Source organism: Daucus carota, chromosome 8 (assembly GCF_001625215.2).
Source record: "Daucus carota subsp. sativus chromosome 8, DH1 v3.0, whole genome shotgun sequence".
In the NCBI taxonomy this organism is placed as follows: Eukaryota; Viridiplantae; Streptophyta; class Magnoliopsida; order Apiales; family Apiaceae; genus Daucus; species Daucus carota.
This window is the reverse complement of record NC_030388.2, coordinates 17,273,175-17,299,379: the sequence shown is the minus strand read 5'-3', so window position 1 is coordinate 17,299,379 and position 26,205 is coordinate 17,273,175. Positions and strand designations below refer to the sequence as shown.

General features: G+C 33.2%; 1 protein-coding gene, 2 long non-coding RNA genes and 2 pseudogenes across 6 annotated transcripts; 1 reads left to right on the top strand and 4 right to left on the bottom strand.

The window, feature by feature from the left end:
* Positions 1-8,757: 8,757 nt before the first annotated feature.
* Positions 8,758-10,478, bottom strand: LOC108197825 (7-deoxyloganetin glucosyltransferase). Its single transcript, XM_017365534.2, has 2 exons — positions 9,910-10,478; positions 8,758-9,802 (listed from the first exon to the last, which is right to left on the bottom strand). The coding sequence occupies exons 1-2, from the start codon at positions 10,421-10,423 to the stop codon at positions 8,862-8,864; spliced, it is 1,455 nt and encodes a 484-aa protein (XP_017221023.1). The 5' UTR covers positions 10,424-10,478; the 3' UTR covers positions 8,758-8,861.
* Positions 10,479-13,852: 3,374 nt separating this feature from the next.
* Positions 13,853-14,745, bottom strand: LOC108198246 (7-deoxyloganetin glucosyltransferase-like; annotated as a pseudogene).
* Positions 14,746-15,191: 446 nt separating this feature from the next.
* Positions 15,192-16,935, bottom strand: LOC108198800 (uncharacterized). Of its 3 annotated transcripts, none has more exons than XR_010286259.1 (3): positions 16,060-16,935; positions 15,707-15,817; positions 15,192-15,581 (listed from the first exon to the last, which is right to left on the bottom strand). It is a non-coding gene; the product is annotated as an uncharacterized LOC108198800 (long non-coding RNA). The 3 variants fall into 3 exon arrangements; XR_001802186.2 differs by having other exon boundaries at positions 15,707-16,214; positions 16,456-16,935; XR_010286258.1 differs by having other exon boundaries at positions 15,707-16,935.
* A 4,990-nt stretch (positions 16,936-21,925) lies between these two features.
* LOC135148203 (uncharacterized) lies at positions 21,926-25,436 on the bottom strand. 2 transcript variants are annotated; one of them, XR_010286107.1, is made up of 2 exons: positions 25,142-25,436; positions 21,926-22,667 (listed from the first exon to the last, which is right to left on the bottom strand). It is a non-coding gene; the product is annotated as an uncharacterized LOC135148203 (long non-coding RNA). The 2 variants fall into 2 exon arrangements; XR_010286106.1 differs by lacking the exon at positions 25,142-25,436 and adding an exon at positions 22,834-22,857.
* On the top strand, positions 22,187-25,013 carry LOC108198245 (7-deoxyloganetin glucosyltransferase-like; annotated as a pseudogene).
* Positions 25,437-26,205: the final 769 nt, after the last annotated feature.

Sequence of the window (26,205 nt, the reverse complement as noted above, 5' to 3'; positions counted from 1 at the left end):
AAAGAAAATGTGCCTACCACAAGAGTTAAAGGAAATGAATGTCTTCCAGAAAAGAGTAAATTTTAATGGCCTATTGTACTAATTTATGCTTTTATTAGTTTGTTGCTATAGTAATTTGGTCACTTGAAATACTTATGTTGACAGGAATTCATAAACAAAGTTCAGCGTTTAAAGAGAATAGACCTCCGACAAATATTAAAAGAAAAGCCTTGCTCAAATCCTGCGGATCAAACATCCATTCAGCAACGCAGAAGAGTAATTCGCTTTTCAGAATTAATTTAACCTTATTTGATGTCACAAAGGTAAACGATAACTTATTTGCTTTTATATTGTACAGGGCCATGCAAGAACCTTGATGTCAAAAAGATGGTATCACCTGCTGAGCACAGTAAGTTCAATTACTCTGTCCAATCTAAACTACAAATTCAGCCAAATGATTTTTATTTATTACCAACATACTGGATAATTAAAGCACACCCTTTTTTGCAATAGCCATCTTTACAAATTTAAGTTCCAGTAAAGATAAAGGGAAGATGGTGGTTGAGAATGCAATAAGACCCCAACATTTGAGGAGTGAAGTTGGTATGTTTCTCATTCAATTATACTTAATAAGAGAAAACTAGATTTAATTGGTTCTGTCATTTTTACATTTTCTGGCAAATTACAGATGTTATGAATTTGTCTGAATATGATAGTGATTCAAGTGATGCTTTTTCTGACCAAGGTATTTACCATATGAAATTCATTTTAACGAATGTGTTATAAATGTCAAATTTATTTGTGTTTAATAATTACAATGCTTTTCAGATTTCCCTGAAGATTTCATTGATGAATCACATAAATTTGGACCAACAGTTGGTACGTGACTGTGCTCGATGCCATTGAAAATCCCTTTTACCTTTAAATGTAATTTTGAGCCTGAGTTTATTAGGAAATGTAAAATTTTCAGGTACTCAGTCTGACAGGGGTGTAAATAATGACTTACCACCACGTAAATTAAATTTTGATCCTAAGGATTCTCAACAGGACTCAGCCGACCACTTCAATGATCTTGGTAACTTCAATAAGATTTTCCAGTTCTTATTTTTTGCATATATGTGCAAAGAATTTGTACAGCTGACTAATATGATTCCATTTAACAAGATGTTCTCATATTAATCTTTCACAGGTTTTTCTCATTTTGGAGAATCTTACAGCGATCAAAGTGACGGCGATTCAGAAGATGGTAATCTGAAAACAATCATGTTAATAACTCTTGCTTTTATTAGTTCACCAACCTTAAATTTTGGAAATCACAGATTATGGTGGTGATTTTAACTGTCAAGACATTGAGGAAGAGGAACCAACTATATATGGTAATATATTGTGCCATGAATCTTACTTTTTAAACTTTCGAATGTTGATGCACAAATTTAAGGATACAATATGTGATTTGCAGCTGTGAAAGAGTATGCTACTTTAGGTCCCCCTAACGTGAAATGTATTCATTGTCAAGCTTGGATGTGGAAAGAGGAACGTGTCAACAAAAGTGTGAAGAAAGGCACTCCTGTTTTTTCCCTCTGTTGTGCCAAGGGACAAATCAAACTTCCAAAAGAGAGGCCAACTCCATCATTCATTTGGCAGTTACACAATGATAAGAACAAGTCTCAAAGATTCAAGGATGGTATACGTCTATACAATAGCCTATTTGCTTTTACTTCTACCGGAGGAAAAGTTGATCACTCTATTAATAATGGAGGAGCACCTTATGTATATCGGTTAAATGGTCAGAACCACCACCTTTTTGGTTCATTACTACCAGACGATGGTGAAGACCCAAAGTTCTGTCAGTTGTATATTTATGACACGGAGAATGAAATAGAAACCAGAATGAAATGGGTTAGTGTCACAGATGGTCAGCAAGTTGATGCTGAAATTGTTGAAGGATTGTCCCAGATGTTAGATGAAACAAATGAGTTGGTGAAGGAATTTAGATCTGCACGTGATCGGTTTGAGAATGGTGTGCAAGAGTTAGAAATCATCCTCAAGGTATCCAGGGCTGAGAGTGGACGTGAAAATCATATTGGTCCATCGGATGAGGTTGCAGGTGTAATGGTTGGGGATATGGACGACACAAAAGGTACACGTGATATAATTCTGCATTCACGTAAGAAAGGCTTAGAGAGAATAACAGACATTCACCCAAAATTGATTTCAATTGATTTCAAGTGTTTAAAACTTTAACACATCAAAGATAAAGAACTAACTATTTAAGTGTCTTTGAATGAATTGCACACAAGGTGTTTGCTTTAAGTTCTATTCAATTTTATTATAATTTTCGAAAATCGATCTATATGTATACTGTATAAATGTGTATATATGTTTGTTGATAGTTTTGAAAGAACTTTTAATTGAATTTAAGTGTTTAAACTTTGCAAATTGATTTGAATCATGTAGACATTTGCTGTAACTTATATCACTATTCTATTATCAAACTCTTGAGATTCTTGCCTTATTTGTATTCTTATTTTCAATGGTGGCAGGTACTGTAACTTATATCTACGATGATTCTGTTGATAGGAGGTCTGAGGTCGTAAAATAGTGGAGGCCTTTGAAGACTGGAGTATTTTTCAGGCAGTTGATCACGGTATTGACAACACTTTGGTTTCTGAAAATATATCATCTTTCTCATGAATTCTTTGCTTTGCCAGCTGAGGAGAAGCTCACGTATAATACAACCGGTGGCAAGAGAGGCAACTTTACTGTCTCCACTCATCTTAAGGTATATTTAAGATTTATCACACAATTAATATAATGTATGATAGGCTTTGATTTGTACACACATGATTTAGCTAATTGTTAGAACCATTTAGATATTACACGTTAAGGTTTTTAATTTAAATCAAGTTCTTAGGTTCGTAAATGCTTCTAAGTTCTCATTTTAGTGTTCCTCATTAATGGCAGAACCTGAACCAAATGACGATAAACTTAGACTGCAACCTGGACTGAGATTTAACTAATGATAATGACACTAGCTTAGTCTGCACCGTCAGCTGAGCTTCCCAACTCCACAAATGAACACAAAATTGTTTTAGTCTAGGCTAATAAAATTGCACATAATGTGTTGGATAATTAACACTAGCAACCATTAAATCGAACCACAAAATCGTGATCTATTTATAAGGTTAGCGAACAACCCTTTTAAACAATTCAAGTTTGATTTATTTTCCGAAGCATCAATCAGATTTTATGATAATTATATAATACTATTAGACTATTTGTCCACTAGATTTTAAAGCATCTGTTGCAAGTAGTAACACATAATGACATAAATAATCCTGAAAATTATCACTGAAAGTACTAAAACTGTGTAGTGTTAATTTCAATTTCTATTCTGATGGATATTAAATTTTTAAATATATCGATTTAGTTCATTTCTATCATATTTTGTTTGTATGAATGGGGACTGAGATATTGTCATAGGTGACTAGAAGAGCAAATAACAATGATAGAATTGGATTATTGTAATTGAAAACTTTATATACTACAGAAGAATATTATAATAAAACTTTGCACTGTTAATTTTCATTTCTATTATGGGGAATATTAAATTTTAAGCTATATGAACTTGCCTTTTTCTTTTTCTGTCATATTTTCTTCATATCAATGTTGATTAATATAATCTTTGTACTGATGTATAAGATATCTGGAATTTTTTTTTTATAACTTGGACAAAAATATGAAGTTGAGCTATATTTATCAGTATCTTATACATTTTCCGCTAAGCATGAAGGCTGGATCAAATCTTTTTCAATTGAACCCTGAGGATACTGTTGCAATGGACATCAAATTTGTTTGGACAGCTATGGAAGAGTGCCAAAGTCTCGGCCTTACAAAATCAAGATAAATGGGAATCAAGGCTGCTGCTTATTTCTCTTCTAGGAGCTTTTTGGGGGACGAAAGGAGTGTTGGAATCTGAGTTTCTGATGAAAATTGCAAAGTCAAAAGGTACGCCTGTAGCACGGATTGCATTGAGAAGGGCTTATGAGCAAGGGTTGATTATTGTGGTGAATAGCTTCAACAAAGAAAGACTAAAGCAGAATCTTGATATTTTTGAGTGGGAGTTGAGCAACGAAGGGTCCAAGAAGATTGCTGCAATACGGCAAAGGAGGGCAAACCTTGAGCAGCTCTTTATCTCTGAAACTAGCCCTTTTAGGACAGTCCAGGAGCTCTGGGATGGAGAACTTTCAAGATAATTATGCCCTAATTATAATAGCATGCGTAAACCATCTGAACATTGATACTGTATTTATAATGAATAACTTGATTACAAGTATTTTATTTGTGATTTTATTTGTCGATGTTAGATCGAAATATTAGTTAGCAACTTCAATATAAAAGCCGAGACATTGGCATAACATGTTCATTGTCTACTCTTCTTTATCATCATCTCAGGGTTTGTGCATATTTTTTAACTACTTCTTTTTTAAAAAAAATTTTATTTACATTTCAAAATCTATTGGATATTATAAAATTTTATATTAAAAAGCTAACTACTTCTACTAATTCTATTTAGTTACTTATTTTATATATTAAATATTAATCGGTCTCATATTTCATGATGTGTCAAGTGGGGGTGGAGAGAATAATTTATTAAATAGAAAATTTAGGATTATTATTTTGCATCGATTTTGAAAAAGTAAGATAAGTAAAGAAATTTTTTATGCATATTCTTCCCTTTATTTAAAGAAAGTTGTCTTTACTGGATTATGCTTTCCAATTTTTATATGTAAATTATGTAATGATTTCTATAACACACATTTGTTCTCAATAGTAAGGAATTAATAATTTGAACAACTTCTTTAGAACTATATTTTTCTAACAAATATAATTATCTATATTTTTAGTAATATACTTCAATAAAATTGTGTGTTATCACCGATACCCATCTAGCAAATCCAGCAAAGTAAAAATGCTGAAAAGTTATAAACATATCTTCATAAAGATGTAAGAAAAACAAAAATTAAATATTAGAGGATTATGTTTTTAACCAGAAGATGCCACCATAACTTTATATTACAAGTGGTGTTAAATGGGCTTATCAATATAATATCTATATTTTTTAGTAAAATATTTATATATTCAATTACAAAACACTTATCAAAAAAAAATTACAAAACAAATATTGAAAAAATTAAATAAAAAAATCATTGTAGAAAAATCATTTTTTTTAACGTAGAAACCCGCAGCCGCTCTTTTTTGGATGCGCACTGGCTAAACCCACGAGCTCACGTAATAGCCTAATCATATTTGCCATGCGTAGTGGGATATCTTTTTAAATATAAATATAAATTTTTAATTACTTATTTTATAAGTAATTAACCAGCATTAACAAACTATTCTTTATGTTATCTTCTTTATTATTTTTCAAATCTTTATTAAAATTTAAATTCATTTTAAAATAAATTAATTTAATAATATAGAATTAATTTCTTAAACCATGCGTAGCGGGCAAAAAATCCTAGTCTATGTATAGTTTCAATTTCATGTATATTTTATAATATTTTTGAGAAAATAGAGACTAGTATTAGTATTTAATCGGTGCAAGTCCTGTTTACGACCGAAGAATCCAGACTGATCTAAAATTTTGGTCCGGAAGATGTACGCGGCTTGAACCGCAATGAGGGGTAATTTGTTAAATGTATATTATAATTTCTATGATTTTCTATGATTAATAATCTGGATGCCGGATGATTGATACCTTCTGATAAATACTTTTTTCCCATTTCTGAATGTAATTTATCCGACCAATGATTTCAATTAAAAATGATTTTACATGATAATATCTTAGTGTATTATTCTCTACATTATACAATAGCCTGGTAGCAATTCAGGCAATCAAAAGGCAGGTGCCGATGCGCTCCCTCTTTGGTAAGGTTGTGGAGGACTGCAGTAATCTTGTCAAGTGAGCTAGTACAACTTTGTTGTTTTTCGTCAAACGGCCTGCTAAGGAAGCTGCTCACTACATTGCGAGAGAGTCTTATTATTTTCCGGATCAAGTTCTTGTTGGGAGTTTTGTTTCCACCGAGTTTATGTCTATTTTACAAGCTGATTTAGCTCATCAATAAAAGTTCTACATTTTTAGTCAAAAAATATCAATTATTTATTTCACAAATATTAGATATTATAAATATAAGTTTATGATTATAAGTGTATCTAACCTTTTTTGGTTCAAATATAATTCTAAAATTTAACAAACAAAATTTAATATAATTTTATTTATATAAACAGGGTGAATGCCTCTTTTAACCACATCTCCTTCGAGAGTTTCCAGAATAACCAAGGACCTAAAACGTGTCTTAAATACCCAAACAAACACACATACAAGAAATGCGTGTACCTATAATTCTAAAAACACACTTTAATCACGCATTTGGAGAACGCATACTCAACATGCGTGTATCATGTCCACAATAATGAAGGCCACAAAGTATTGCACAAATTAGATGGACAAATACACATTAGTAGAAGAGGAGACACATTGAATTGGACTTCTGCAACATTCTACATAACATGTCAAGTTTACTTACACATACGAGGATGCGAGGTTTGATGCGTATTTTGAATATAAATTATAAAAACATGAATACACTTTAAGAAAAGATGGAGAAGGTTCGGGGGATGATGTTGAAGAAGAGAGCATGTATATATATTTAAACTGAATTTATTGTTACTTTTCAATCATTTGTGTATGTGTAAATTACAAGTTTGCTGGAAAGTTTAAGTTATTAAAGCATGGTTAAGATGTGGCTATCATATTTCACACATGCATGTAGAATATGCGTATTTGAGTGGGTAGATTGGACACTCCTAGCGACAGTTGATATTTTGGACAATCAACTATTAAAATTATGATATATGTTGCATTTTCTCTTGCATGTGTTATTTCTGGAAAATCGGTTTTTTAGTTAGGATTCTGAAAAAATAATGTGTTTTAGTTAAAAAGTGTAGTTGCTATGTTGTGCAACATTATTTTTAGAAAATTGAGTTCTTTTAGTTAGACAATATAAAAAAGATAATAGATTTAGTTAAAAAGATAATTGATTATATAAGTAGGCCATAATTTGGGTCAAGTATCGACCAACCAAACTTTTAATGTTTCAGCTTTAATTGTACTAGCTTATAGCCCGTGCAACGCACGGAAACTTTTTAATTATTTATAAAAAATTTAAATATATTTTAAATGGTGCGAAAAAATTTAATTTATAAATAATAAATCAAAATTTTCAATAAAATAAAATTTGAAACTATGATTTGTTTGTAAGTTAGAACTGTTGTAAATACACCATCACAGCCATTAGTGGCTTCAAATAAACTATAGTAATCAAGTCATTCCTTTTCTCGTATGTATTAGGCCAAAGTATTAAATTATTTCTATCAAATTTTAATGAAATTTTGAGTTGAATATGTGAGGCCAACTTCTATTAGAATATATTTATAAATGTATTTTATATTAAAATTATTATAATGTGATTTAAATATTTTTCTAAATTATGGTTCTAGATTAAAATTGATAAACATAATTTGTTTTGAATTAAGAAAAGGAATCATAAACATGCAATAAGAAGGTAGAATCTGTTTTGGATTAAGTAAAAGTTTTTGTATTCGTTTCTCACATAAATCCGGCTTATTAATTTAAAAATGTATTATATAAAAATTGTGACGGTGCGATTTATATATATATATATTTTGAAACAGATAGTGCGATTTATATGATCACAAATAAAATTGGTAAGAAATATTTATTTTACATTAAAAAAAATCATAAACACATGAAAGACAGAATTTGTTTTGGATTCAGAAAAGAAATTATAAACATGTAAATAGCTATCAGTTGTGTTATAGAACAACAGAAGTTAATTTTGTTCTTATCTAACGGTACTTATTTCTTCAATATACGATCCAACGGATAATAAGCTTTTGGACCATAGAACCATACGACCAAATTATCTCCATTGCGCTTATTATATATAAGCATATAATATAATAGTATAGTATAGATGCCCGTTATTATAACTGTTTACTATTTTACCTTTGTAGTATGAAGTTATAAATAATTTTTTAATATTACTTCTATAATTGTATTTACAATATAAATTATAGTTTTAAGTTATAATAAAAATTAATTTTTGAAACAAATAAGAAATTTTTACAAAAAAGAACAAATATAATGAGACAATGTGAGTATTATTATAAGGCGAACATGACAGCTTATTATATTGTTGATATATACATACAGTGGAGTGGGATCGATGACTCCCTACGTTTCATCCAACATGCCAAGAATTTAAAACTACCACCACATTATTAGGGTGCTAATCATACAATTTTATGAAGAAGAAACTAATCATGGTGCTCTGCTCTCATGCAACTGTAAACAAACCAAACCAAGCATGCGCGGTATATCCCGATTAGATAGGATCGGGTAAAATGTAGGCAGACCATATCCCTGTTCTCAAAGAGAAGAAGGCGGTGAAAACCCCTGACTTAGTACAAGACGTGGAAACTGTACCTTCGCCGATGATTTTTTTACATGGGACTAACTTGTGTCGTGAAATCCTCGGTCAATTGAATAAGTTGAATTCTTTTCCTCCAATCCATAATTGACGCTTAACGCAGATCCATAATTGTGGGCAAGTTAAAATATATATAGACATTTTGCATGTGAGAAAAGATATCACTAAAACTGATCCATGAAGTTTTATTGCACACAATTCGGAAGTGGTGATATTATTATAGACATCAGAACCTTATTCTTATACAGAAATGGAAGTTTAGACAAATTATTGCGACAAGCAACTTTAACAGATTTGAGCAGCGTATTAGTTCTTGACAAGAAGAACCAGTTTGTCCAAATTAAGAGAAGATGAGCCATTAGGTGCAAAGGCCTGCTCAGCCATTTCCTTTAACTTGATAGCCTTGTTTCTCAATTTCTGGCCCTCAATTCTATCCATCAATTGTCGAACAAGTTTCTCCACATCGTCTCTCCTCACATCGTTAGGAATCTCCAGTCCGCACTCCCATATGTCACGCAAGAACTTGCAGTTTATTTGTTGATCTGCAAAGAAAGGCCAACAGAGCATTGGCACTCCAGCGCATATGCTCTCTATAATTGAGTTCCAGCCTCCATGTGTCAAGAAGCCTCCCACAGACGCGTGGTTGAGGACATCTTCCTGTGGACACCAACTTGCTATGAAGCCTCTGCCCTTGATGGCATCCATAAATTCAACTCCCAATGTATTACTATCTGTGGATTCACCCACGATCAGGTCGGGCCTGATTATCCACAAGAAGCAGAAGTTGCTATTAGCAAGCCCCCAGCCAAACTCCTTAAGCTGCTCTGCAGACAGGACTGTTATGCTTCCAAAGTTCACATAAACAACAGAATCAGCTTCTTTAGAATCCAGCCATTGAAGACATGTTTTTTCCTCTTCCCAAAGATTATATCCAATGCTCTTCAGACCCTCTTTCTGATCTATCGGTATTTGGTTGAGGAGCATCTGTTGAGGGCCTATTGTGTATACTTTGGGAAACATAGATGAGAGGACGTTTACAAGTTCTTGTTCCAAATCATCGAAGGTATGAATTACAAGTGCTGTACCATTCTTTGCTCTCTGAGTACATTCCATAAAGTACTTGAACATAAAATCATCTGCCTCCACAATTCTGATGTGACTTGGAAGATCCCTCAGACGAATATCTGGCATACCTGGAATCCAGTCTACAATGGTCTCCAAATACCCATTGGTTAAATAGCTCTCATCTGCATCATGATGAACAACACTGTCATGATAAATATGTACCAAAACAAATAGATATTGCATGCACATATCATTTCAAGAGCTCTTACCCTAAGTCATGAATTCTTACCTTTAAGTGGTACAAGACCTCTATCAAGGAGATTTTTGAACTGATAAAATGCCATAAATGCACAAGCAGCAATTGTCCAAAGCAAAACAATAGGAATTCCAAGAGAATGTGCAGCATCGGCTGTGAATGGCATGAAACCGTCAGAGAGGATCGAAGTGACAGGATCGATTTCAGCATTGAGCTTCGAAAGAAGGGTCTGAAATGGAGGTAGCATGTTGTTTTCTATGATGCCATGACAAAGTGCAGGTATGTCTTGGGTGGCGTCAGGATCAGACGGAGGGAGGCCATCAGGGATGGTTTCAAATCTGAAACCAGGGAGGCGTTCAAGAGATTGAAGAGCGCCTGCTTTGAGCAAGCGTCGGTGATTGAACTCTGTATTCACAAATGTGATTAAACAGCCTTTGCTATGAAGGAGCTTTGCCATTTTCAGCATTGCCTTCATATGGCTTTGAACAGGGCAAGGAACGCACACTACATGAGCCTGCTTCTCTTCCGCTCTTGCTAGTGAATCCATTACTTCTTTTGTTATGCTTTTATGTTATATGATGCAACCAGCGAGGACCCTTTTATAGCTGACGCTTTGAGAGTTGGCTGAGAAGGCCAGAATATGGTGCAGCCTGCATGCTTTGATTAGTAGTGCTATTATTTAAGTCTCATTTAGAAAACTATGCCATACCAAATTTATTAATATTGCAGGTCCATCTGAAAGGAATTTAATTTTTGAATATTGCTAACCATGACAAAGCAAGCCCTCAGGCATACTCTCATAAGAAAGTTTCAAATCTAGTAGCCCATATATTCCTCAAAACACTGTCCACTTATAACAATCACTAAATATTTTCTTTTTCTTTTTCACTAAGGGTCTGTTTGGGAGTGCGGTTAAAAATTGCTGTGCAGTCAGAAGAAGTGATGGTAAAAAAAATGTTGTTGTGGAAATCAGATAACTGTTTGGTAATTTTTTTTGATATTTGCTTATTTTGAGATATAATATAAAAAAATAACTTTTTTATGAGGTTTGATTGTGAAATTTGTAAAACCTTTCTGCAAAAGCTGAAAACAGCTTTTTCTAAAAGCAAGGGAGGACCAGATTTTTTTAAAAAACAGCTTTTCAGCTAAAAACTGCTGTTCGGAAAAGCTGCGTTTATATTTATCAAACAGTTTTTCACCTGCTTTTAAGCAAAAAGCTGATGTTGCTGTCTGCAACAGGAACCCCAAACAGTACCTAAATATATCTATATTAATATTAATATGTAAATTCGCATTACCTTAATAATCTTTTGGTTTTAAACTCATAGTGAGTTGGTGATCTTCGACCAAAAAAAGTAACTTTAGCAGAGTAAGCATTCTATGAGGAAAAAAAAAATAACTCCATAGGCTTGTTTCTTATCTTCTTACCCTCCACTCTCCATCAATTTCTCTGCATTTTATTAGGAATCTCCAATCCGCAATCCCATCGGTCACACAAGTACTTACTGTTTATTGGTTGATCTCCAAGTAAAGGCCAACAGAGCATCGGCCGAGCTATCAAATATAAAATATTTGATATACAATAAATACTTATCAAAATACAAGGATAATGAAAATACGAAATAACAGATCTTAAACAAAATCAAGATAGGATAACTCATTTAAGAATCTGCTCCACTTCCATTAATTCCATGTCTTCCATCTGCATTGATGCGTCCTCACTCCTCATCACTCGGAAGAATTCCTACCCCGCATCACCATCACCTTGCAGCACGGGCATTGATAACCAAGTTGATGTTTTTAGTCGGCAGACTTATTTAGTTTGTATTTAAGTAGTATGATTTGTTAAACAGTCATCGATGGATAAGCAATCACCAAATTGTGGTCACTGGGTAAAGAAAACTATCCACAATAATTCATTACGGCTTACGGGGTACTTCATTTCTCACTGAATCAGCACGGTAATTCCTCGATGATTCCTGTAATTTCCCCTGCCCAAATTCCTCAATGATTCCTGCAATCTCCTCTACCCAAATTCTCTTCTGGTACTTCCTTCTAAGGGAAAATAGATTTGTTTGCCCATCTAACCTACTGTGTTGTGTTTTTAGAAACTTAATTTTTTTTTTTTTACTCAATAATGTTAGCTTTGGATTTTTTTTAGCCACCAACTTAGGTTTAGATTTGATTACTGGCATTATAATAATTTATTTTTGTAGCATCATTTATACAAAATGATAGTATGTAATATTTTGATAATGTATCGTATGTTTATATATTTATATATAGTAATAATAATATAAAATGAGCCGATAAAAAATTAAAATCAGGAAAAATTGTAATTAGAATTCTAAAAATTTATGAGATCGATGACTTCAAACAATTCACCCTCCCTAATAAGATATAGTTTAATTGATTGATATGATGCATCATCTTTCGTTATTAAAGTTTCAATCGACTAGCTCAATCTAAGATTTCTCTTAAATTTATCTTTATAAATTTTAATAACTTTATCTTATTAAAATTTTTAAGATAAATAAATAAAGAGGAAAACTTAATTTTCGATGATTGTCCTCTATGATGCATCATTTTATGTTATTATTACTCCCTCCATCCCTCTCATTAGTTTACAGTTTTTTCTATTGCTTCGCACATATTTGTATTTTTATTTGAAAGAAAAAAATAAAATTATTTATGAACTACATCTTTTATAAGCCATAAAATGTGCGTAAAATTCTTATCACCAAAGGTAAACGACTTTGGGGACATAAAAAAGTACTATATATAAAGATACAGATATATACCAAATCATCAAAATATTACAGACTACCACTATATTTTAATAATGCTATACAGAATTAATGTAATGCTAATAATCAAATCTGAACCTAACTTCAGTGACAAAAAAAAAAAATTGAACCTAACATTAGTGAGTAAAATAAAAGAGTTATAGTTGAGTGGTTAGTTTCTAAAGACACAATAAGTTTAGTGACAAAAAAATTATCATAATGCTAGTAATTAAATCCGAACCTAAGTTGGTGGCTAAAAAAAATCCAAACCTGATATTAATGACTAAAAGGAAAATAAATTTAGTTGAGTGGTAAGTTTCTAAAAAGACAATATATTTTTATTTTAAATTTACAATCGAAATTTAAACGAATGAACCTCTTTAATGAGAGTCTTCTCGCTCTCATTTTTCCCTTGTCCAAGAGCAACTCCAAACACGAAAAATCCTTAACTAAGAGATGAGTTGAAATATTAAAAATATAAATTATAAATAATCTCATGAAAATATCATCACTCCAACCATACTATTCCCTTGCTGATAATTTTAGCCAAACACTTATGAATAATTATATTTGTCGAACAACTAAAAATCTGTAGCAAATGACAAGTCATCAATTATCATATTAAAACAATATATTCTATTTATAACAATTTGAAATAATAATAACATGCTATATTTAAAATATTGCCAAATATTATAGCCAAAACTATCGAACAAAATATATTAAAGGTTCAACAAATTTTACATAATGTCTTACATGTTCGATTTAGCCAAACCATTAGAGTATCTCCAACGACGTTGGCTATAATCGTTGGCTAAATGGGACCTGTAAGACATTATGTAAAATTTGTTGAACATGTAAGACATTTTGCTTCAATGGTATTGGCTATATTGGTTGGCTATAATTTAAAAATAATATGTTATTAATATTTCAGATTGTTAAAATAGAATATATCAAGTCAATATGGTAATAAATGATTTGCAATCAACCTACAGATTTCTTACAACAGAGGTTGGCTAAAATTATAGACAACGGCTCAGTATGGTTGTAGTACGAGTATTTCGAGCTGTTGGCTAAAATATTTTGTTTATAGCATGTCAACTCACCTTTTAGCTAAAGGTTTTCAATGGTTGGAGATGCTCTTGTAATCAACTCCATCGAAGATGCCGTAAGCATACCATGAAAAAAGATGCATAATCCTGCTCATGCTAGGAGGCAAGCTTAACAATAACAATTCAAGCTGACAATCTAAAAATAAATTTTACATATTCTTGTTCTTTAAAAGAAGAAGCAGTTTTTTAAAATTAAGGAAAGATGAGCCATTAGGATGACATGATTTTTCCGCCAATTTCTTCCACTCCATAGCCTTGTTTCTCATCTTCTTACCCTCCATCCATCAATTTTCTAACAAGCATCTCTACATCGTTTCTCTGCACATTAATAGGAATCTCCAATCCGCACTCCCATTGGTCACACAAGTACTTACAGTTTATTGGTTGATCTCCGAAGAAAGGCCAACAGAGCATCGGCACTCCAGCTGATATGCTCTCTATGATTGAGTTCCACCCTCCATGAGTCAAGAATCCTCCCACGGATACGTGGTTGAGGACATCCTCTTGTGGACACCAGCTTGAAATTAGGCCTCTATTTTTGATAGTTTCTATAGATTGAACTCCCAAGTTAACTGCAGATTCACCTACAATCAAATCGGGCCTAATAATCCATAAAAAGTTGCATTTGCTATTAGCAAGCCCCCAACCAAACTCCATAAGCTGCTCTTCAGACATGACTGTTATGCTTCCAAAGTTCACATAAACTACAGAATCAGCATCTTTCGAGTCCAGCCACTCAAGACATGATTTTTCTTCTTTCCAAAGACTATATCCAATGCTTTTCAGACGATCATCCTGATCTAGTGGCATTTGGTTGAGCAGCATCTGTTGAGGGCCTATTGTCAATACATTCATAAATAGAGATGAGATGACATTTACAAGTTCTTGTTCCAAATCTTCGAAGGTATGAAGTACATGTGCTGGGGCATTTGTAGCTTTCTGAGTACATTCCTTTATAAAGTTAAACACAAAATCGTTTGAACACTACACCAAATATGGCCTATTGCAATGCTAATAAAATGTAATATTAGGCCCCAAAAGTGTTACAATATACTCTAATGTAACATATTTGCCAAAACTCAGCGTTGTGTTTACTGCCGTTGCAATAGACCCCTATAGTAACATTTTGGATACTTTTTGCAACATATAAAATGTATTACAATAGCAAATTTATCGTAACACTTTTAGAAGTTACAGCAACGCAATTAAGGTGTTACAATAGCCTACTACAACATTTTATATAAAATTTAGGTAGCAAAAAATGTTACAAAAGTAATTTATTGCAACATTTATCTGCAACACATTTGTTCTATTGTAATACTTTCATATTTTATTGGCAACGCTTACGTGCAACATTTTTTTATTAGTCCATATTTCAATATCCTATTATAAATTTGAATATACCATTACCGAATCATATCAAACCAAAAATCACATTTAAAATTTCCTTAATTACAATTTACTAAAATTAAATAAGAAAGAAATAAAAGAATGAAAAATAAAAAAATCTGTCATTTTTTTACAAGGCAAGTCATAGTTATAATAATTTCTTATAAATGATCCATAATGGCTTGTGCGCATTCTTCGGCCTTTGATGATTCTGCAGGATTTAGCTTAAATCCATGCCAACTTGCAAGCACTTGGCTTCATCTGATGACATCAATTGCATGGGCGTAGAGCAATAATTGGGATGAGTGAACTGCTGCCCACCTATACTCTCCGTATCACTTTTGTTGCGTGGCCACATCCTTCTACTCGATTGTTATTGCTGCCATTTCCAGGGAGGAAGATGCCTCCAGATAGTCATCTGGACAGGGAAAATTTTTAGAGCTTCTACTGCTTGTATTCAAAACTTAAAAATGTTACACACATATATTTTAATAATACATTCACTTATCATAAAGTATATAGTCTATAACATATGATCGTTACCTCATTTTCATGATATACAAAGCTAGAAAACTGGAAATGTTGCTCTTGACCTGTAATGCTTGCAGATATTGAATACTAGTCAAAACTTCAATTATGTGCCAGAAGCATAATCTACATCCATCAACCATGTTAAGTATTAACACCCTCCTCATACTGTTACGATCCTTCATCTAACATAGATGTACATAACTATGACAAATGTAACAAAGAGTACTAGACATTGCTTGGAAGTTGTGTATCAGAGGTAATAACTCAGCCTTAGGATTTCCAAAAAACCCAAACATCAGCACTTGAAATATATAGGTATATAGAGGGAGAGATAATAAATTCAAATGACTAGCTTAAGTCTTTACCCCTGATTAAACAAAGTGTATGAACCTGAGAATGCAAGTCCAGTAAGACCAGGTGTTAAAATCATTGGAACCGAGACTCTTAGTTGCTCCCATTCTGCGATGTTGTCTCGTGTCCAAACTGCACCATACCTTTGGCTTCCCGTAAACTACAGAGTCTGTTCGAGTATATACAAAACTACAGAGTCTGTTCAAGTGTTCAAAAAACACACTACGACTATGACACACAAACTACTAGCAGATTATAATAGCACGTGCAAGACAATATAAGCATAGAAACTGAAATATCATGGCATAAACTAGGACAATTCAAATGAATAAAAACCAATTGGACCTTTAAATTGATAGACAGAGATGAACTTATTGTCAGTGTATGGACAGAGAATAACAATATCCTACCAGAATCTCCATTTTTCTGCTCTAACAATCTGATATTTATCCTCTTTCGCAACCTGAGATGAAGAAACACTAGCTTGCCAAACCATTAGAGTAAATTCTTATTCTCTATCATTACAAAAAACCAAACACATTAATTATCCCGATAAATCAATACAAGTCAAACATAATCGAAATATATATAATCAGTACTTTACCTCTATTAAAAGCTTTAACAGAATCGATTAAAACTCTAATCAGTTTTAGGGTTTTGCTCAAATAATTGTCCTAATCAATTTAGGGTTTCAGAAAGGGGCAAGAGATGGGAGACAGAAGAGCAGTTGGTGCAAGAGAGATGAGCGAAGAAGAAGAGTAATAGGTGCGAGAGAGATGAGTGAAAGAGAATAGCGGAGCGGAGGGAGGCGATTCAGGAGAGGGCCGGGAGAGGAGAGAGCAGGAGAGATGTTTCTTTTTGTATTTAATTTTTATTCTAAGTAAAGGAGCTTTGATACTAAAAGATTTGGCCCCAATATTTGGCATCCCGCCTAATATAAAAATTGAAATCCCGCCTGAGTTTTAGTCAAATTCGTTACAATGTATTGTAACACATTTTAAAGTATTGCGTTTGATCTGAAATTAGTTTTTGATACTTTTGTTTGTAACACTTTCTTATTTTATGTAACATTTTTCAAAATATTGCTATAGACTTGTAAAATTTTGGTCTGTTGTAACATTTTATGCAACACAAATGCATGTTGGGGTCGCAATAGCTCATATTTGGCGTAGTGGAATCTGTGATTCTGACATGGCTAGGAAGATCTCTCAAAAGAATATTTGGCATTCCTGGGATCCAGTTAATTATTGTGTCCAGCCCTTTTGTAAGAGAAATCTCATCTGCATCATAAAAACATCAATATGGTCAATACATGTCACTGCTTTTGTTTTGACCCTAAATTTAAAATTTAAAAATCTTACCTTTAAATGGTATAAGTCCACTTTCAAGCACATTTCTGAACTGATAAAATCCCATGAGTCCGCAAGCAGCAATTGTCCAAAGCAAAACAATAGGAATTCTGAGTGAATGTGCAACATCAGCTGTGAATGACATGAAGCCGTCAGAGAGGATGGAAGTGACCTGATGGGTTCCAGCATTGAGCTTTTCGACGAGGCTCTGAAATGGAGCCAACATGTTGTTTTCTTTGATGGAGCGATTAAGTGCAGCTATGTCCTGTGTGGCATCAGCATGAGATGGAGGGAGGCCATCCGGGATGGTTTCGAATCTGAAACCTATACATACTCGAAACATGAAACTATTTTTTAGAAAATCATTTTGGACGATCCAACCATACGGATGTGATTGTACAGAGTTATATTATATGCGTTTCAAGTAGTTCAAGTAGTACATATTTTTTTTAAGTAGTTTAAGTGTAGTCTTTGATTTTCCCAGTGCCTCATGTAGTACATGTTTTTTTTTCTTTATAAATCTGCTGAACTTGTTTTTACCTTGCAAGCTAACTGTTAATTTTCCGTGTTCTCTTAAGATTACATATCCGTGCTTTTACTGGAAGAAGGGAACACCTTTTTCTGACTCGGGGATCTACAATAGGTTGACATGGTGGAAGCAAAGAGAAAACGGAAAACAACTAACTCGGAATAGAAAGTTTTTGACTGTTGTGATGTAAGTTTTTATAGCACTAAAGCTCGCATTTTCATATTAAATTATGAAGCATCAAGTGTACTCTGTGTAATGTGTCATTACTATATTAACAGCATGTTCCTGAGATGTTGTTCTGATATAATGGATGCTTAGTCTGGAAGCTGAAATATCTATTCTGGAACAAAAGGTACAAGCTAAGGTGGAGCAGAACCAGAAGTAAGCACCCTTACATTTATGTAGTTTAATAAGCAGAAAATGTTAAAAATGCAGAAGAGAGAACTTAAAAGTTGGGTGAGAAAATTGTGAGTCGATTAGTTACGAGGTAACGACACTGATCATCACGTTTTGGAGTTTATATAAGAGAGAAAGTTTCTCATCTTGCCGTCACTATTTGAGTTGTTGTGAATCTTCATCCAGATATATACACCAAATTGAAACCTTCATCAGCTCGCCATTTAGTTGATTGATGCTAAGTCTATGATGATCAACTCTCATGTGTTTTTCATAATATATTAATGTCTATACGGTCGGTGTAATCAACCGATTGAACTCGGTTTTATTCACTGAGTGATGTTGTCCAATGTAATGAATGAATAGATGTGCTTCTCAGGGAGCAGTTTTCACAACATTGTCACTTGTACTTAATATACACATTATTTTAAAAACCTTGTTGTTTGTATTGACTTCCACCTTGTTATGGATGTTTGCATATTTTTAGCCTTTTGCTTATGTACAAATATTGTTAGGATGTTATTTGATGAATTATGGTATTGCGGATTGATTAATTATGGTATTGCGGATTGATTTATTGATCGGATTGTTTCTAAATGTTTGTTATAGTATTAAAAGGTATTGAAGTGGATTGGATGTGTGGAATAGTTTCGGACTTATTTTGAAATACAACAGGTTCGTCGGTAGTTATTTTATGACGGAATGTTCTGTCGTAAATTGGAAACTTAAGACGGATTTAATGCTTCGTAAGTTTAGATATCATTTTAATGAAGTTGTGGGTCCCACAGTGTACAACTTACGATGCTTGACCATACTTACGACGCTTGATCGTACTTATGACGCATGTGAAAAATTGTGACGTTTTTTCGAACTTACTACTTGAGCAAAAACGACGGAATAAGTTTGAAACTTACGATGAATTTTAGGCTTAATTTCCGTCGCAAATACCCTGTTTTGTGGCAGACCAGTGTTCGATGTTTTTGAGGTGACAGATAACGCATAGACAGAGCATTAAACGTATGATTCATCCTGCAATGTAATGTATGATGTATATATTGCAGACTCCTATCAATTTTTGTGTATCCCCTCGAATTTTGACTTGTATAAATATTTCTTTTGGAAAGAATAGCATATACATAAATCCCAGCCATTTTATATTGGGAAAATAGATTTTTTTGTCACCCAACTTTTTGTTTATTTAGAAACCTACCACTGAATTATAATTTTTTCCTTTTTTGTCACTAATGTTAGGTTTGGATTTTTTTTACCACTAACGTTAGGTTCGGATTTGATTATTAACACTATGTTATTTTACTAACATTATTAAATTATAGTGTTAGTCTGCAATATTATGGTGATCTGATATGTGTCTATATCTTTATATGTATTACTACATATGCGTCCCAAGTAGTTTACCTTGGAGGATGAGAGTTAGACAGGAATTTTGAGGCTCCTAAAAAAATTAGTTTCAAAATTTATTTTATTTTATCTTTTCTGAATAAAATTTAACGTTTGAATTTAACGTTGGTTTTTTTTTTCCTTCAAAAAAAAACGTTGGATTTTTTTGGTCACTAACGTTAGGTTTTGATTTGATTATTAACAATATGTTATTTTTTTAGCATTATAAAAATATAGTGGTAGTCTGCAATATTATGGTTATATGATATGTGTCTATAACATTATATATAGTTTCCATTGAAGTACGAGAGTGTAACATGCATTTCAAACTCTCGTCCTCGAAGATAAACTACCTAGGACACATATGGAGTACTCCCTCCGTCTCAATTTACAAGTCCTTTTGGAAAAAACACGCATATCAAGAAAATAGTTAGTTACATATAATTTTGTCTCATGTATCATTAATTTGTACATTGATAAGGGAGAAAAAAGTTGAGTTTCAAAAAAATCACAATAAATATAGGGATTTAGTGCATTGAGAAATGAGAATAATGTTGAGTTTCAAAAAAATCATAATTAATATAGGAATAAATTTGTATTGAAAGAAGAGAGGGACAAGCATTTTGGGACATTTTTATTCCAAAAGGGACCTATAAATTGAGACGGAGGGAGTACTATATATAAAGATATACACACATATCAGATAACCATTATATTGCAGACTACCACTATATTTTAATAATGTTAAAAAAAATAACATAATGTTAATAATCAAATCCGAACCTAACGTTAGTGACAAAATAAGTCCGAACCTAACAATACAGACAAAAAGGAAAAAAAATTATAGTTTAGTGGTAGGTTTCTAAATAAAAATTAAGTTGGGTCGTAAAAAAATCTATTTTCTCTTTTATATTGGAAAAGCTCATACAAAAATTCTTCTGCATATAGAGTCAAATTAATGAACTCTTAGTTCTTCGTCCGTAAAATGCAACTAAAAATAAAAAGGTGTTGCATTGTTAAGAAACGATGTGACCCTAGATTCCCAGTTCTACTCACCCGACATAAATATTATCCCTACGGTGCAATACCAAAACAAATCTTTAAATTGGACATAAAGTTGATCTACCATACTGTTTTACGGTTGTCGTGGATTTTTCATTTTAGGAGAGAAGACAAGTGAATGAAAGTGGAAGCAAATGTGCTTTCACTTGCATCCCACTTTTGGAGTGAAAGTTTTGGAGTGAAAGTATGTTATAATTGCATTCATTTTCACTTTTCATCCCTTTAAAAAACTCGGCAACACAAATAAGAGTGAAAGTTATACAGCTTTACTTACTCTTCACCTGTTTTCCTCCCTGTTTATAACTCCCCTACATATAGCTATGCAGACTGCAAAGAATGAAATAACAAGGACCCTGCAACGTGCAGATTTTGGAGTGTGCAGATTCTAGCATCTTGTAGTTTGCTTCCTTCGTGGAGAACAGTCTTCTCAGCAACGTGCAATGTCAATTGTCGAACCACTAGTACACAAAATTCTCAATCTCCTATACTACGTAGGACGATTCATGTGACATTTTCTATAGCAGTAGCTAATAGCTTCTTTCACACCCGAAAAGAGAAGGTTAGTTTCAACGTATGCTGCTGCGCTGAGCTGAATAGTTGTTATAGTATTCATTCACTTTACTTTGTTTGATCAATGGAGATCTGGTAAACTACTCACGACAGAGGATGACCAATTCTCCTATTCTGGTTTTCAATTGTTAATAAACCTATATCACAAAAAATATTGTGAACCAAATTTCTACCCTGTACATTGATAATGAGTCAGGAGTCATGAGTGAATCAGAGAAAAACTTATGTGAATTATTTGTGGGTCCTCTTTTAATTATAATCACCCATATAGCCGCGACTTGCAGCATGCGATAAAAGCCTGATAATGCATAACTAATGTCCAAACAGTTAGTTTGGTGATCGCAATCAATCATCTGTGCATAATGCATGTTTCACAATTGCTAGTTGGTTTTGGTTCATATAGATCCGTTTTATTTCCTTTTCTCTGTGCTCATACAGATTCAGAAAAGTTTGAACATAATGTCATATAGAAATGTAAGCGTTTCACGACTGCTGAATCTATGTGAATGATTGAGGAAAATCTATTCATATCGATGTAGCACAGCTTCTAAATTTCAACCAGTAGATAAATTTGAATTTCGAAAACCTTCTGCACTATCACTTAATTTGTTTTCCAGTCCGTTAAGAATGGGAAGGAGCATAAACATATGATGCTAGGATGCTGAAAACTCTCTGTCACTGCTGAATAATCATAATCGCCAAGAAGATAACTCTACGTCCCTACTTCTTAACTTTCGAGTATTTCATTTGGATCATTCGCTTTAACATCACGTAACCAATTTGTTGTAGACGCTCTAACACGGTTGGTATCACATAATAAGCTTGGAAGGGTGTGGCATGGTACTAACACAAAATTTTATTAGAACATCTATGGATTCATCCGCAAGCACAGCAGCAAAGAAGCAGGCTCATGTAGTTTGCATACCTGCCCCTTCTCAAAGCCACATTAAGGGTATACTGAAAATGGCAAGGATCCTTCACAGCAAAGGCATTTTTATTACCTTTGTGAACACGAAGTTCAACCACAAACGCTTTCTCAAATCAGGAGGTCTTCAATCTCTAGGAGACGTAGCTAGTTTCAGATTCCAAACCATCACTGATGGCCTTCCTCCATCTGATGCTGACAAAACCCAAGACATACCTTAACTTTTGGTATCCGTCTTTGAAAAAAGAATGCTGCCTCCATTTCAGAATCTCCTCGCAGAGCTTAATGCTGGAACGCATCAGGTCACTTCTATACTCTCCGATGGTTTTCTGCCATTCACGGCTGATGCAGCACATTCACTTGGAATTCCTATTGTTTTGCTTTGGACAATTTCTGCATGTGCATTTATGGGAATTTATCAGTTCAAAAATGTGCTTGAACGAGGTCTTGTACCACTTAAAGGTACGATTTCCCAAATTAGGGTCAGCATACAACTGCAATAACATATAACTATATAAGCATGTTATTAATAAATTAATGTCTATAATAGAATTCATACAAATAAAGCAATCAGTTTTAATTAGGGTCTGTTTGGGAGTGCTGTTAAAAATTGATGTGCTGTTAGAAAAAGTGCTGGTAAAATAAGTGCTGTTGTAGAAATCAGATAACTGTTTGGTAATTTTTTTAATATTTACTTATTTTGGGTTATAATATAAAAAAATAATGATTTTGGTGAGATTTTATAATGAAGTTTATAACAGCATTCTGCAAAAACTGAAAAGCAGCTTTTTCTAAAAGCATGGGAGGACCTCCTTTTTCTAACAGCAGCTTTTCAGCTAAAAACTGCTGTTCGGAAAAGCTGCTTTTAGATTTATCAAACAGTTTTTCACCTGCTTTTCAGCAAAAAGCTGCTGTTGCTGTCTGCAACAGCAACCCCAAACAGTACCTTAATCTTGATGCAGATGAGAGCTATCTAACAAATGGTTATCTGGACACCATAATAGACTAGATCCCAGGCATGCCAGATATTCGTCTGGGGGATCTTCCTTCCCATATCAGAATAATGGATCCAAATGACACCCTATTCCACTCTTTTGTGGAATGTACTCAGAGAGCGGCTGATTGTACAGCATTTGTACTTCAAACATTCGATGATTTGGAGCAAGAACTTGTCAATGTCATGTCATATATGTTTAGAACCGTAATTACAATAGGCCCTCAACAGTTGCTCGTTGACCAAATACCATTAGACAATAAAGAGGGTCTCAAGAGCATTGGATATAGTCTCTGGGAAGAGGATAAAACATGTCTACAATGGCTGGATTCCAAAGAAGAAGACTCTGTTGTTTATGTGAACTTTGGAAGTATAACAGTCATGTCTGCAGAGCAACTGCTGGAGTTCGGTTGGGGGCTAGCTAATAGCAACTGCTACTTCTTATGGATAATTAGGCCAGATTTAATAATGGGTGAATCCGCAGTTACTTTAGGAGTTGAATTTATGGATGCAGTCAAGAATAGGGGCCTCCTTTCAAGCTGGTGTCCACAAGAGGATGTTCTCAACCACATATCCGTGGGAGGGTTCTTGACACATGGAGGGTGGAACTCAATCATAGAGAGCATAACCGCGGGTGTGCCAATGCTCTGCTGGCCTTTCTTCGGAGATCAAACAATAAACTTTAAGTTCATGTCTGATGAATGGGGTTGCGGATTGGAGATTCCTAATAACGTCAAGCGAGATGATGTGGAGAAACTTGTTAGACTACAGTTAAACCTCAACTAAGTAATATCCAATAAAGTAATAACCTCGCTTAAGTAATAAATTTTGTCGGTCCCAACTTTGGCCAATGTCGTAAAGTAATATTTTCGCTAAACGTATAAGATAATAAAAATTTAGAGATTCATTAAAGGCCCAGGTAATATGTAAAGTAATAATTCATGAATTATATATATATATATATATATATATATATATATATATATATATATATATATATATATATATATATATATATATATGAATTCATAATTCAATCCTTTTTAAAATATGAATCTACAGTAGCTTGTTTCTTCTTTCCACCAAGGCAAAAATTAACCTCATCCTTGACTTTATGTAAAGGATAAATAACTCCGGTATGTTTTGCTCATGTTGTAACATGTGTACTCTATCTAGTGCATGCATTAATTTAGTTTTCACATATGATTAATTATTATAAAAGTAATTTTAAATCAAATACATTGCATTTGACTGAATCTTGTTTTTAAAAATAATGAATTATAATTTTTAAACATATAGAAATTTGGTAAAATAATAAAATATTACTTTATCGATAAAGTAATAAATTATTATTATATCGATAAAATAATAAATTCGGTAAAGTAATATTTTTTCCCGGTCCGAGAGGTATTACTTTAAAGAGGTTTAACTGTACTAATGGATGGAGCAGAGGGTAAGAAAATGAGAAACAAGGCAACAGAATGGAAGAATTTGGCAAAGAAGGCTTGTGCGCCAGATGGCTCATCTTCCCTTAATTTGGACAAACTTGTTCTTCTTTTGAAGAACAAGAATATCTGAAAGACATTTATAAATTCTAGTTTTAAATTTCCTGCAAACTTGTTATGCTTATCGCATAAACAGGAGTCACCTCCTCTATCCTTGTATGTTTACTCTGCTAATAATGTTCATTACTGTATTTAAGGATTGTTGCTGAAAAAATTGTATCAGATCAACTAGCTTCTGCTAAGAACAGAAATTCCATTACTGTAAAATGGAATTTAACAGAAAACAGTTTTATTCATTTAGATCTACTGGAGAAAATGGACCTCTGGAAACAAAATATTGAGCAAATGATTCTTAATAACTTACTGACCTGAGTTGCGGGAAATGTCATGGAAAATATCATGCTACAGAGTAAGCTCCCTGTTTCTAGTATGCGATGCTTTCAATACATAAACACAAATCCCGTAAATTGATCTCCAACTATTTTAGTTGTGTTATAAAATAATATATTATGTGATTGTCAAAAACTTAGTCAAGAATACTCGCAAATCTTATCAAGGAAGTCTGGTGAAACTTACTAAGGAAGACTCGCAAAGCTTATCAAGGAAGTCTGGCAAAACTTACTAAGGAAGACTCGTATAGCTTATCGAGGAAGACTTACGATACTTACTCGAGAAGAATCGTAATACTAACCTAGAAGTATTGCAAATCATAGTTAGGAAGATTCATCAACCAACCTCTATAAATAGCTGGTTCAGTTGAAATGAATTCTATTCTGAAATATTCTGAAATACAACTACTTTCTCTCCCCATCTCCTATTCTCTTTATACTTTATAAGATAGTTTCTGTCCTATCGTTGTATAGTTTAATAGTATATAATTACAAGATTTACAACAAGTTGAATATTATCAAAAATATTAAATATTTCGTAAACACAACCAAATATTAGTTGAATATTATCAAAAGTAAATTAATCTAATAGTACTCAATAGCGGGTCAAAAAATCGTCAGGACTATGCTTGCCAGTCTGATAATAAATATCTAAAAGACTTTCTATTTTTAGAAATAGGTAAAAAATAGGCTTAAATTTGTAGAAACCATCCAAGTTTACCTCTTTGAACACAGCGACAATCGAAGAAAAAAAACTCGATAAATCGACCCTCAAAGTTCTGTAAATGTACAACTTGACCATGATTGAGGAAAATAAAACCGGGTTACGGGAGAGTGCAGCACACTTGCTCTTTGGTGGAGATTCAAACAGTATTGAACAGCTTAGCTCATTTGCTCACATTTCTCTCCATCTTTCTCGACTTCGTATGAATTCTACTAGTATCAAATAGTAGATTAGCTCTTTGTTGCTGGATTATGATAAGATGAATGATATGCATTGAGAGAGTTCCCACTAAATTTAGTTTCTTCTTTTCCTGATAATA

Excerpts from the sequence above, each read along its gene's own strand:
- LOC108197825 (XM_017365534.2), bottom strand. The coding sequence starts at position 10,423 with ATGGATTCACTAGCAAGAGCGGAAGAGAAGCAGGCTCATGTAGTGTGC. Across the intron at positions 9,803-9,909 it reads AGGTCTTGTACCACTTAAAG|ATGAGAGCTATTTAACCAAT; the intron begins GTAAGAATTCAT and ends ATCATGATGCAG.